At 40.1% G+C, this 13621-nt stretch overlaps 1 protein-coding gene across 1 annotated transcript in view; it reads left to right on the forward strand.

Annotated features, from left to right (window-relative positions):
- The window catches only part of VWA3B (von Willebrand factor A domain containing 3B), a 252388-nt gene that overhangs the window by 40948 nt on the left and 197819 nt on the right, over window positions 1-13621 (forward strand). Inside the window, exon 4 of the mRNA XM_082671774.1 lies at window positions 6602-6829. Coding sequence (XP_082527900.1) covers window positions 6602-6829 — 228 coding nt within the window. The remainder of the gene's footprint in view (window positions 1-6601; window positions 6830-13621) is intronic.

The following is a 13621-nucleotide window of genomic DNA, read 5'->3' on the forward strand; positions in this document are numbered from 1 at the left end:
CCAGTGATGGGCTCGTTTAAAGAAAAGGAAAAACCATTCAACCTGAAAAGTAACCAGCACAAAGGTCAAATAACAATGTAAGGGCTGTCACAAGGCAGGAGGCAGTGCCAGGTCTGTGGCACTGACAACTGATGCTCTGAGTCTGGACAGGTGGAAAGAAATGATTGGGGCTGTTGTGTCCCCAAGGGTCAAGTGAAGACAGAGGAGCTTGAGCTCGCCCTGTAGGCCCTGGGCAGGTCTGTGGCTCCCAAGTTGTGGTGATCCAGGTGAAGGGGGTGTTGGAGTAAAGGCACGTGTGGTCAAAGGCAGGGACCAGGTTAGTCTTCCTGCTGGAGGGTTTGAGTTGTGGACAAAGAGGCCGAAAGTACAATACGGGCCCTGAATGGTAAACTCAGGTTAGACATTACTTTAAGGGTGGGAGTGAAATAATAAATGCCAATTACTGAGTTTGCTGGTAGGATACAAAATATCTGTAAAATGTAAATTCGAAACAAATGTGTGACAGTTCAGTCCAATGGCATATCACGACTGTGCTAAAGGTATTCTTATGCCCGACCAGCAAACAAAAATGAGGTGAACCATCCTGTGGCTGGCTGAACTGAAGTCCATGTCAGCTTTGCAATACTTCAAAATGGCCTAGACTTCTGCTCACTTATCTGTCTACAGTTTAAATAATTAATATTTAACATTTCCTAAGAATTTATGCTTATAGGCACATAAATGTAAATGACAGAAGCATAGAGTCATCTGCAGTGACTTGCATATAATTGGCAAGTGTCCCAGGGAAGGGAGAAGGCATGGGGTGAAGGTGGAGACAGGACCTCCTGGTGTGACAGCATGAGGCAGTGGGTTTGGCTCAGCGGATGCTGTGCGCTCCATCTCGCCCACCTGACCCAGAAATATGAGTCTGGCAGGGTGTGGACAGCAGGGATTAAGGTGGCATTGGCAAACGTGGGCGCGGGCGTGGCCCTTGTGCTACTTGCCTTCTGAACAGAATCTTCAGTACTGCTGAGTTTTTGTTTGTTTTTTGGGGTTGTGGTTGGCAGATGTCATTTGCAGGGCCAATGGTACACAATCTACTACCTTTGCATAATGATTTATGATCTAAGATCAAACTTTCCGTACTTTTAAAGTTATAAAGGCATTAAAAGAATGTAGGAAAAGTAAACCCCTGTAGATGAAGTAGACTTTTCTGTCGAGGACAGAATTATTCAGTTCTAATATTAACTATGTTTTATTAGATCTTTGAGCCCACAAATAATCTGGTCACTTTTTTTTTAAATTATTTATTTTATTTATTTATTTTTGGCTGCATTGTGTCCCCGTTGCTGCGCACGGGCTTTCTCCAGCTGCGGCTTGTGGGCTGTAGGCACACGGGCTTCAGTAGTTGTGGCGCACGGGCTTCGTTGCTCCGCGGCATGTGGGATCTTCCCAGACCAGGGCTTGAACCCGTGTCCCCTGCATTGGCAGGCGGACTCCCAACCACTGCGCCACCAGGGAAGCCCTCTGGTCACTTTTTGAGTTTTAAAATCTAAGACACAGTTTAACATCCCAATACATATAGTAAAACAATTCTTGCCTGTGGGATCTCCTCTTAAGGATTTAAAGACGCTTTTCACAAGCACAATTTTTATTTCCGAGTGACTGAAAAATCACAGACGCATATTTTGAGCTCTTTGCTTACTCGTTAAGGTACAAATAAAGTAAGAGAAAATAATGCCTATAGGAATACTTATATCCAAAGATATGAGGAATTTTGGTAACTGAAGCGCCCTCCCCCGCCCCCCCCCACCAGTTGCAAATTTGCAAAACCGCAGCACACTGTCCTTCCAATCCGTCTGTCTCAGCGGGACCCGCTACCCAGTCCCGCGCCGCCCCACGGCGGAACCACCTGGGAGCCCCACCCGTTCTCCTCTGGCTCCGCCTCCACGGGGGCCGGCTCGGGCCGCGCCTTGATTGGCGGTGTCCGAGCAACCGCGGCGACGCAGTGGTCAACAGGTCGCGCTCGGGTCACGGAGATATCGAAAAGCTGGAATCCTATTGCGCCAAGCGCGGACCCTACGCCCGCTTTTTCAACCAACGGGATGCGTGGCTTGCCTGTCCTCTCGGGCCAGACGGCGCCCCTAGCATGGGAGGGTGGCTGCTGAACAGGAATCGCCTTGTCATTCATCTGACAGGTTGCCTAGTAAGTGTGGGATACTATCCCCTCACGTCAGAACCTCTGAGGTGCCGAGGTTTCCAGCAAGCTGCGTAGGGAAACCTTGGGAGCATACAGTTTCCGAGCTGGACTAGCCCCCGCTTACAGATGCGGAAAGAGGCCCAGAAAAGCGCAGCGACTTGCTCTGACTCACTTAACTAATTCCTACGAGGGTCAGACCCAGAAACAAGGGACCGACCCCTCCTATTTCAGAGCTCTTTGCACCATACCTCACTCCCAGGGAAAGCTCGGTCGCTCTGGTAGAGAACCAGCTTAGAAAAGTTTTGTCTGTACTATAGGCCAGCAGTAATAAGGTGAAGCAGGTAGAGTTTTCCAAATATTTAAGCTGAATTAATGCATAATTAAGTCATGCACGGTCCCTCGACCTCTGACCATATAGGACCTGCTCTCTTAAGGCGTCAGGACTTCCACAGGGGCTCACCCCAGGACAGCCCTGGGGCAGCTCTTGGCCGCCTAGAACCGCACGCCCTAGCAGCCCCAGGCTGGCTGTACACGGAGCCCCTAGTTACCTTGGTTGGGACCTTTTGGACTGTGCCAGCTTAATCAACTTTATATTTTTTCCCCAAATTCTGCCTGCCCGACCCTGCCTTCAGCTCAGACTTTCACTTCTTTATTTATTTTTTTCTTTTTTCCATTTATACTTTTTCTATTTAGGAAACCCCTTTCTATTTCCCCAAACTTTGGCTCTTGGGATAGCTTTTAAAACTTAGGGAAGTGCTCAACTGGGATTTGTTGTTTCTAACTTCTGGGTTCCTCTATATTGTAATAACCTCAGAAGAAGAAACTGAATTATAATAGGAATAATAATAGCATAGTAATATCTGGGAAATGTCTGTTTAAAGAGACAGCTGTTTCCTGCCCTGAGAATCTTTGCCTTGTTTGAAGATCAGGATTCTCAGTAATTCTGAGCAATCAATTTAATTCAACTCAACACCTGTACAAAGTACCTGCTGTATATCAGGCACTTTGCTGAGGACATTCATGTAGTTTGTCCCTGTAGTCATTGAACCTTCTTTCAATCTAGGAAGGACAAACCTGAAGTGGCCAAGGCCATATGGGTGAAGTATCAGAGCAAAAACTAGGGCTTTCCCAGGGGGAGGCTGCAGAAGGTTGGTGAGAGGATCTGGAGAGTCTTAATGAAGGAGCAGGGTTGGAAATGGGCCTTCAAGGCTAAGATTCCATGCAGGAGAACGACCTGAGAGCGGCTTAGATGTAGGAAAGCAGGAAGGCTGTGTGGAAGGGTTGCTTTGTCAGTTTACTTGACAACTTTGCTCTCGAAGGCTTCCTTGCTCTGACAGAGTAGCTCTTATCGCATCTGTGTAAATGATCCCTTCTGTCGGAGGTGCCCTTTCTCTCCTTCCTTCTTTGTTTTCTCTGGATAAGTTCAACTTTCCAAGCTTTCATTTCCAACAAAATGGGTATTCTCAAGCTAAAAAGCCTGAAGCATCAAGATCTGAATTAGAATGCCTCATGTAGGTTCTCTGATCCAGTAGAGCCAACCGGACATAAAAAACAACTTTTATTTAAAAAAAAAATCATTCGAATGCAAAAGAGACTGGGGCATACACCTTTGCTGGAGGATTCAGTTGTCTTTTGTTTGGAATTGAGAACACGTCCCTTTGGCTTAAAAACAAAAGCTATGACTCTTCTGAGATCTTCTTTAAATCCAGTTTAGTAGTCTTAGTAGGACAGTTTATGTGGCCGCGCTCCCTTTTTAACCTAGGGCCTGTAGCTTCCTCTAGTAAGAAGACTACAGGAGGTGGATGAATGTGTTTGAGAAGGAGAAAGATTAACTGGAAATGGTGAAATAGTGAAAAATATTCTGGGACTTCCTTTTTCTTGTTTCTGTAGGAACCACTGGCCAAATTTAAAAGTTCTTCAGCTGGCAGTCTCTGTTGGACAGAGCTCAAAAAGAGAGTAGAAGCGTATTATTAGTCTGCCTTCCTTGCTCTTTTCATGTTCTGTGATTCTAAAGGAGGAGGAGCCCAAACTTCATAGCTCTGGGGACATGGTGGGTAAAAAGAGGCTTCGAGAGGGCTTCCCTGGTGGCGCAGTGGTTGAGAGTCCGCCTGCCGATGCAGGGTACGCGGGTTCGTGCCCCAGTCCGGGAAGATCCCACATGCCGTGGAGCGGCTGGGCCCGTGAGCCATGGCCGCTGAGCCTGTGCGTCCGGAGCCTGTGCCCCGCAACTGGAGAAGCCACAACAGTAAGAGGCCCGCGTGCCGCAAAAAAAAAAAAAAAAAAAAAAAAAAAAAGAGGCTTGGAGAAAAAGTGGGTATATGAAACAAAGTACTAAAGGGTAATGACTGTTTTTTTTTTTTAGCTTAAAAACATCCATGTATTAGCTCACAAACATGCAGTAATATAAAGGGTAATGACTTTTAAGGAATTTATTTGTACGTAGTTCTTACCAGTGCTCACCCACACATAACTCATGTATTGCCACATTTGTTCCTTGCAGTGGACCTGGGAGTTAGGGTGTATTACCAATGTAGAGAGGAGGAATCGCTTGCCTGAAATGGCAGAATGGACCTACACAGAGTTGTCATTCTAAATCTTCCCACTCCGACACGATGCTCTACAAGATACTCTTGTAACATTCTCATCAAATTGAGCCCTTGTAGAAAGATCTTCACCAATAGCATGGGTTTGTGTACCTTAGGAATTCAACATATATGGACAATACAAATTCACATAAACCTTAAAATAGAAATCATTATCTTTAAAAACTTGAAAATGATAAGCCAGGAAGTTTATTGAGCCTGAGCTCTGATAATAAAGGTTAGTGCTCTGTCTTCAGTGAGGACCCAGGAGCCCTGATGGACAGCAGTCTTACTGGAAGGAATCAGTAAGCTTGTATCGTAGGACCAGGCTGGAGGTCACTTATCGCCATGGCAGAGAGGTTAAGAAACGGCTTTGACTTCTGCCTCTGCTTTACTGGCTATGGGTCCTGAACAAGTTCTTTAAATTCTTGAAGCTTCCAATTCCTCAAAGGTAAGTGGGGTGATAGCAGTGGTAACGGATACCATGATGAAGAATTTGTGGGTAGTGTCTTTAAAAAGCTCAGTTCCTGGCCAACAAATGGAAGTTGCTGCGGTTGGTTTCATTACTGTAAAGTTCACAGAACATAGACTCTGGAGTGGGTGAGAATCTCAGCTACATCCCCCACCAGCTGTGAGAACTGGGCAAGTTAGTTAAGCACTCTGTCTTGGTTTCCTCATCTGTATGATGGGAATAATAGTACTACCTACCTCATAAAGTTATTGTAAGGAAAAGTATATACTACACAGAACATATATAAAGTTAAATAAATGTTTGCTAATAATAATACTTCTAACTTCTTTTCACAAAACCTCCCCAGCGTGGGTCGGATTGATTTCTGTTTGACTGAATTTGCATGTCGTAACACTGATACTTTCAGAAAATAGGGTTAGAGTTTTAGAAATGGGAAAAGCGCGTTTTTCCATTGTTGAAAAATGTTACATTCCAGGGAAACACATTTATATGCATTGCACATTCTAGATACAGAGGGAAGCAGAGGTTTCTACTCTTTCTCCAAGTCATCAGGCCCTGCCTGAAGTTGCAATGAGTGGGTTAAGATTACATTACAGTCAGGCTCCTCCTTCCCTGTGTGTGCACCAGCTATGTTTAGGCAGGTCTGGATCAGTTCAGTGTGTTGTATATTGCATTGCGTCTGGTTGGTCTCAGAACAGCTTGGCTACATGAGCCAGAACGTTTAAGTACAGCTTTCGAGTGAAGTCCCAGAGAATGAAACGTGGGAAGGTGAGTCCCTGTATTCTATCAGGGCTGAGCCTCTGTCTGGTTGCCCCCATGTCCCTAGCTCCCAGTTAGCCACTCCACCTGAGAAAAGGTTTGTTTCCTTTCAGCGTTTTATCCTCTTTATCCTCTTTGGAAGAGAAAGGCCAGGTGTGATTATAACTGGAATACTGATGTGTCATGAAGGTTCAGGAGCAAATGTTTATTTTCCAAAATGGAAGAGTTTTGTATTTTTCTGATTATAAAAGTAAATCTTGTCTTAGAAATGTTTAAGTAGTGTAAAAGTTTAAACAATACAGAAAAGGCAAAGACTACACGTGCTTCCACCACACAGAGAAAACTACTGTAAAAATTGGCACATATCTTTCTAGATGTTTTTCTGAGTGTCTGTGGGTATACACATGTAGACGTTGAGTTTTATGGATACCTTTTAGCCATACATGTAGATACTTTCTTTGCCAACAAATATACAGGTTGTATTATAATTTTTACCTGATAGAATTCCAGTGAATGGTTGCACTGTAATTTATATTAAACCAATCCTTGGTTGATGTTAGATTGTTTCCAAGTTTTCGGGAAGTCTGATGTTGACAATTGCCCTTACAGGAGGTCCCTATGACTTAGATCCTAGCTCGGAGATGGAGGTACCAGGCTCATCTTCCACCATCTCTGAGCAGCAGCTGCGGTGGCAAGAGGGACTGAGCCACGCCAGAACAGACTCAGCCAAGCAGAGACTCATCTCTTCTGAGGAATGGCTTCAACTGCATGGGCTTAAGAGCAACAAATTGACCTTGAAACAGATTTTGTCACAGATTGGATTTCCACGTTGTGAAGGTATAATACTCACAAAGCAACACTGGTTGGAAAACCCAACCAACATGCTGCCCTTTAGCCTTTGACGAGGTCGCATCAGTTCTGAAGGTCCCTCAAAAGCACAGGTCTCTGAGTTTATTTTGATCTCACATCCTTATGGGTAAAAAAGGTTTGCGCACAGACCCCCAATATATGTATCAATATATTATTTAGATGTACAATCCTCAACCCACATATTAAATATTAATAATGCTTAATTTCATTCATTTTTCTTCTAAAGATGAAATAAGGAATAAATAGGAGTTCTACCCCTTGTACCCGCAGATGTCTTGCTCACCCCCTGGCCTATGCAAACCCTTCTGGAGGCTATGGATGAGAACAATAGCTGTGTGTGGTTTCAGGGAGAACGTGCTATTTTCCTGTTGTGACCTGCCTGTTAAAGGTCCAGTATTTTCTTAAATGTCTTAGTTAGAATGTTAGTTTTCAACTCCCAGGAGTACCGCCCTCCAACAGCGAGTATGGAAACGTGTGAGGGTTTTTTTTTTTAAAGGACATGTTGACTTGAGTCGCTAATGAAATGTAGGGCCTGGGGGACCAGAGATACTGAGTGTCTTACATTGTGTGATTGCCCACCCATTGGGACTGTGCTGGCCCACATTTCAGTAACACCCCACTTGAGGGAAACACTCCTTCAGTCAGGGCAATTTTCATTACTAGGATTTTATTCTGAATTTGTCAATTAATTAATCAATTAAACGTATTTTTTGAGCAGCCGTTAATACTGTGTTTTTCACATTTTTCACCAGTTCCCTTGACAGCTTTGTTCCATGCTGGTAATAAGGAAGATCTAGGGGATGTGGGTGTTACAGACTAATCTGGGGGCCCATCCTAAGGGCAAGACCTTGCTCTTCAGGGCTCAAGCTGTGCCTTCTTATTTATCCTTCCACAAAGGCTGGTACAGCCGACCCTGTACCATCTAAATACCTTTTAGATGTGGGGGAGTCTGCGAGAGTCAGGGTCTGTGGGATTCCTTTATAAAGAAACAAACTGAAAGCAGTTTTATCTCATGTTTCAAATAATTATAATTCAGTCATTAATATTAGCAAAGTAGCAATTCTTTATATTTTGTCAAGGAGTTTTCCTTTTAAGATCATGAAGGATATTGCTCCATAATTTTCGTTTCATGTCCTTGTTAGGTTTTGGCATCAGGGTTATGCTGGCCTCATAAAATGATTTGGAAGTATTCCCTTCTCCTCTATGTTCTGGTGGTGTTTGTATATGATTAGTACTATTTCAACTTTAAATGTTTGATAGAACTCACCAGCGAAACTTATCTGAGCCTGGAGTTTATAGAAAAAGTTTCATAAGAAATTCAGTTTCTGTAATTGACGTAGAACTATTCAGGTTTTCTGTTTCATCACGTCAGTTTTGGAAAGTTGTGTTTTTCAAGAAATTTGTCCCTTTCATGAATGTTTTCTAATATATTGGCAAAACATTGTTCAAAATATTCCCTTAACATTTTTTAAATACCTGTAGAATCAGTAGTGATGTTCCCTCTTGATATTGATAATTTGTGTTTTCTCTCACTTTTCTTGATAAGTCTTGTTAGGGGTATATCATACCTCTTTTCAAAGAATCAAATTTGGGGTTTGTTGATTTTTTTTTTTCTATCCCTTGTTTTCTATTTCATTGATATCTGCTTTGATATTTATTATTTATTTCCTTCTACTTACTTTGAGTTTAACTTGCATTTCTTTTTCTATTTTAAGGTGGAAACGTAGATAATTGATTTTAAATCTTTCTTCTCTTCTCATATAGGTATTTAAAGTTATAAGTATTCCTCTAAGCATTGCTTAGGCTGAATCACAGACATCTTGATAGGTGGTGTTTTCATTATTATTGAGTTTAAAGTATTTATTTCCTCTTTTTCTTAGATTCATATTCTTAGATTTCTTAGATTCGTAATCTTTTTTCTTAGATTCATGTTTTTTAAGAAATGCGTTTAATTTCCAAATATCTTAGGACTTTTAAAGATATCTTTTTTGTAGTTGGATTTCTAATTCACTTCTATTGAGGTCAGAGAGCATCTCTTAGTCTTTGAAATTGACTGACATTTAACTTATGGCCCAACGTGTATCTTGCTGCACATTTCATACATGCTTGAAAACAATGTGTATTCTGCAGTTGTTAGGTGGTATCTATAAAGGTTAATTAGGTCAAGATGCTTGATAGTATTGTAGAGATGTTCTATGTCTTCAGTGTTTTTTTTTTTTCTAGTGGATTTGTCCGTTTCTCCCTTTAGTTCTGTCAGTTTTGTTCGTGTAGTTTGAAACTCTAAATGCATACACATTTAAGATTTTCATATCTGTCTGATGAATTGGCAAATTTTAATAATTTTGAAATGTCCATCTTTATATCACATGGTAGTCCTTGTTTTGACATTTACTTTGTCTAATATTAACATAACCGCTACAGCTTCCTCGTGCTTCATTTTTACATGGCATATATGTTTACTCTTTACTTACAAATTATCTGTACTCTCTGTCTTTAAAGAGTGCCCCTTTAACCCAGGCTCATAATCTGTCTTTTAATTGTAGTTCGGGTCTCTACATTTAATGTAGTAATTGACTTAGTTAGATTTAGGTTTACCATTTCACTGTTTGTTTTCCATTTGTCCCATCACTTTCGTTCCCCTCTGTTTCTCCTTTCCTGACCTCTTTTGGGTACATTGAATATTTTTGTATTTCATTTAATTCCATTTTTATTTTCCATTTGAATTGCAATAGGATTTTAAGGTATACCGTTTTTTAAAAGATAAAGTTTTTTTTAAAATTTTTATTTATTTTATTTTTGGCTGTGTTGGGTCTTCATTGTGGTGCGCGGGCTTCTCATTGCGGTGGCTTCTCTTGTTGTGGAGCATTGGCTCTAGGCACGCAGGCTTCAGTAGTTGTGGCACACAGCCTCAGTAGTTGTGGTGCACGGGCTCAGTAGTTGTGGTGCACAGGCTTAGTTGCTCTGCGGCATGTGGGATCCTCCCAGACAAGGGCTCGAACCTGCGTCCCCTGCATTGGCAGGCAGATTCTTAACCACTGCGCCACCAGGGAGGCCCAAGGTATACCTTTTTGCATTGCATTTTCAGTGGTTGCTCTAGTGATTATATCCATAACTTGTCACGGTCTGGTAAAAGTTAGCTTTGCACTACTTCATGTAAAATGTAAGACTCTTATAACAGTGTAGCTCCACTTATCCCCCACACCTGTCCTTGGTGTTATTGTTTTAGTATATTTTATTTTTACATATATCATAAACCTCACAATCCAGTGTTATAATTATTGGTTTAAAAAGTCATTTGTGTTTTGAAGAAATTGAGTGGGAAAAAATAGCATCTTAAAATCCACATATTTACTGTTTATAATATTCATCCTTCCTGTTAAGATTTGAAATTCCATCTGGTGTTTTTTCCTAAAGAATTTCTTTTAAGCATTTCTTGTAGTGCTGGTCTGCTGGTGACAGAGTTTTCTCAGTTTTTGTTCATCTGATATTGTCTTTATTTTTTTTCTCTTTTTTTGGATGATTGATTGATTGACATTTTTAAAATTCTGAAATGATATATTCACAGGAAGTTGCAAAGATAATATAAACAGATCCCACATACCCTTCATCCAATTCTCCCACTGGTTACATCTTATAAAATCATAGTATAATACCAAATCCAGGAATTTGACATTGATACACTGTCTGTGACTAATTCTACGTAATTTTATTTCCTGTTTAGATTTGTGTAACCACCACCACAATCAAGATACAGAACTGTTTATCACCACAAATATCTCCCTTGTGGTACCCCTTTATAGGCATACAGATACTCTATCTCCCAAAATCCTTAACTCCTGGCAACCACCAGTCTGTTTTTCACATCTATAATTGTCTCATTTAGAGACTGTTTATATATATGGAATCATATAGTACATGACCTTTTGGGATTGGCAGTTTTTTCACTTGGTATTATTTCTTTGAGGTTCGTGCAAGTTGTTGCATGTATCAATAGTTTGTTTCTTTTTATTACAGAGTAGTATTCCATGGTATGGATGTACCACTGTTTGTTTAACCAGTCACCCATTAAAAGACGTCTAGGTTGTTTCCAGTTTGGGGATATTACAAGTAAAGCTGCTATGAATAATTGTTTACAGGTTTTTATGTGGACGTAAATTTTCACTTCTCTGGGATAAATGCCCAGGAATGCAATTGCTAGGTGGTATGTTAAGTATATGTTTTGTTTTTATTTTGTTTTGTTAAGAAACTTGCCAAACTGTTTTCCAGAGTTGTTGTGCTATTCACATCAGTAATATATGAGGGATCCAGTTTTTCCACATCATATCAGCATTTGGTATTGTCACCATTTAAAAATTTTAGCTGTTTTAACAGTTGTGTAGTGATATTTCACCGTGGTTTCAATCTGTATTTCCCTAATGTCTAGTTTTGTTGAATACCTTTTCATGTGCTTATTTGCTATATATCATCTTTGGCAATATAAATGTTTCTTCATGTCTTTTGATTGTTTTCTAATTAGATTGGTGTCTTAAATGTTCATTATGTATTCTAGACAGAAGTCCTTTGTCACATACGTGTTTCACAGATATATTCTCCTAGTCTGTAACTTCTTTTTTCATCCTTTTAACAGAGTTTCTCAGTGCACAGGTGATGGGATCCAATTTATTTTTTTTCTTGTATAGATCTTGCTAAGTCTCAGAGTTTTTGTCCCCCCTTTTCTTCCTGAAACTTTTATGATTTTACACCCTACATTTAGCCTGTGATTAATTTATTTTTTGTATAAGGTTGATTTTTTGGGACTATGGATATCCAATTTCTCCAGCAACTTTTATTGAAAAGACTATCCTTTCTCTTTTGAATTGCTTTTCTATCTTTGTTAAAAATTAGCTGGTTGTACTTATATGGGGCTACTTCTGGGTCCTCTGTTTTGTTCTATTTATCTGTATGTCTGTCTCTCCACCAAACCCCATACTCTTGATTACTATAATTATATAATGTCTTGACATTGGGTAGACTGATTCCTCCCTCTTTATTCTTTTTTCACAATTGTCTTAACTACTGCTCTATTTTCTTTGCCTTTCCATATAAATTTTAGAATAACCATGTCTGTCTACAAAAATATTGCTGGGATTTTGATAGGAATTGCATTAAACCAGTATATCAATTTAAGGAGAATTGGCATCTTTACTATGTTGAGTCTTTCAGTCCATGAATATGGAGTATCTCTTCATTTATTTACATCTTTGATTTCCTTCAACACCTGTCTTGTAATTTTCAGTGTACAAGTATTGGACATGTTTTGTTAGATTTAGTGCGTATTTCATTTTTCTGAGCAATTATAAATGAAACTGTATTTTTGATTTTGGTTTCCACATGTTCATTGCTAGTATGTAGGAATATGGTTGGTTTTTTAATGTTGATCTTTTATCCAGTGACCTTATTGAACTCACATATTAATTCTACGAGGTTTTCTTTGGTTGTTGTTGATTCCTTGGGATTTCTAGGTAGACCATCATGTCACCTCCAAATAGGGAAGGTTTTTTTTTTTTTTTCAGTACGCGGGCCTCTCACTGTCGTGGCCTCTCCCGTTGTGGAGCACAGGCTCCAGATGCGCAGGCTCAGTGACCATGGCTCACGGGCCCAGCCGCTCCGCAGCATGTGGGATCTTCCCGGACCAGGGCACAAACCCGTGTCCCCTGCATCGGCAGGCGGACTCCCAACCACTGCGCCACCAGGGAAGCCCAATAGGGAAGGTTTTTATTCTTCCTTTCTGATCTATATGCCTTTTATTTCCTTGTCTTGTCGTGATGGCTAGAACTTGCAGTATTAGTTTGAATAGAAGTGGTAAGAGTAGACATCCTTACCTCATTTCAGATCTTAGGAGAAAGCTTTCAGTCTTTAACCATTAAGTATGATGTTAGGTTTTTTGGTAGATTAAAAAAAAAAATCAAGTTAAGGAAGGTCCCTTATATTTCTAGTTTTCTGAGAGTTTTTATCATGAATGGGTGTTAGATTTTGTCAAATGCTTTTTCTGTGTCAATTGAAAGGTTCGTGTGATTTTTCTTCCCTAGCCTGTTAATTTGCTTGATTATATTGATTTTTGAATATTGAACCAGCCTTGTATCCTGGAATAAACATGACTCCATCATGTTGTATAATTTTTTTTATACTATATATTGCTGAATTCTACTTGCTAATTTTGTGTTAAGGAGTTTTGCATCTATATTCATGAAGGATATTTGTCTGTAGTTTCTCTTTTTTTATACTGCCTTTGTCAGATTTTGGTATCAGGGTAATGCTGGCTTCATAAAATGAGTTGGGAAATGTTCCCTTATCTTCTATATTCTGGAAAATATTGTATAGAATTTAATTCTTTCTGTGTTCAGTAGAATTATCCAGGGAACCTATCCAAGCCTGGGGATTTCTTTTTCTAGAAGTTTTTAAATTACAAATTTCTTTCCTTAATAAGGTATAGGACTATTCAAATGATCTATTTTGTATTGAGTGAGTCGTGGTAGTTTGCGTTTTTTGAGGAATTGATTCATTTCATCTAAGTTGTTTAATTTATGTGTGCAGAGTTGTTTGTAGTATTCCATTATTCTTTTGATTCTGTAGGGTTTTAAGTGATAGTCCCTGTTTCATTCCTGGTATCAATAATTCATGTCTTCTCTCTTTTTTTTTTTAAATTAATTTATTTTATTTATTTTTGCTGTGTTGGGTCTTCGTTTCTGTGCGAGGGCTTTCTCCAGTTGCGGCAAGCGG

Source organism: Grampus griseus (genome assembly GCF_964374135.1).
Source record: "Grampus griseus genome assembly, chromosome: 15".
NCBI lineage: Eukaryota > Metazoa > Chordata > Mammalia > Artiodactyla > Delphinidae > Grampus > Grampus griseus.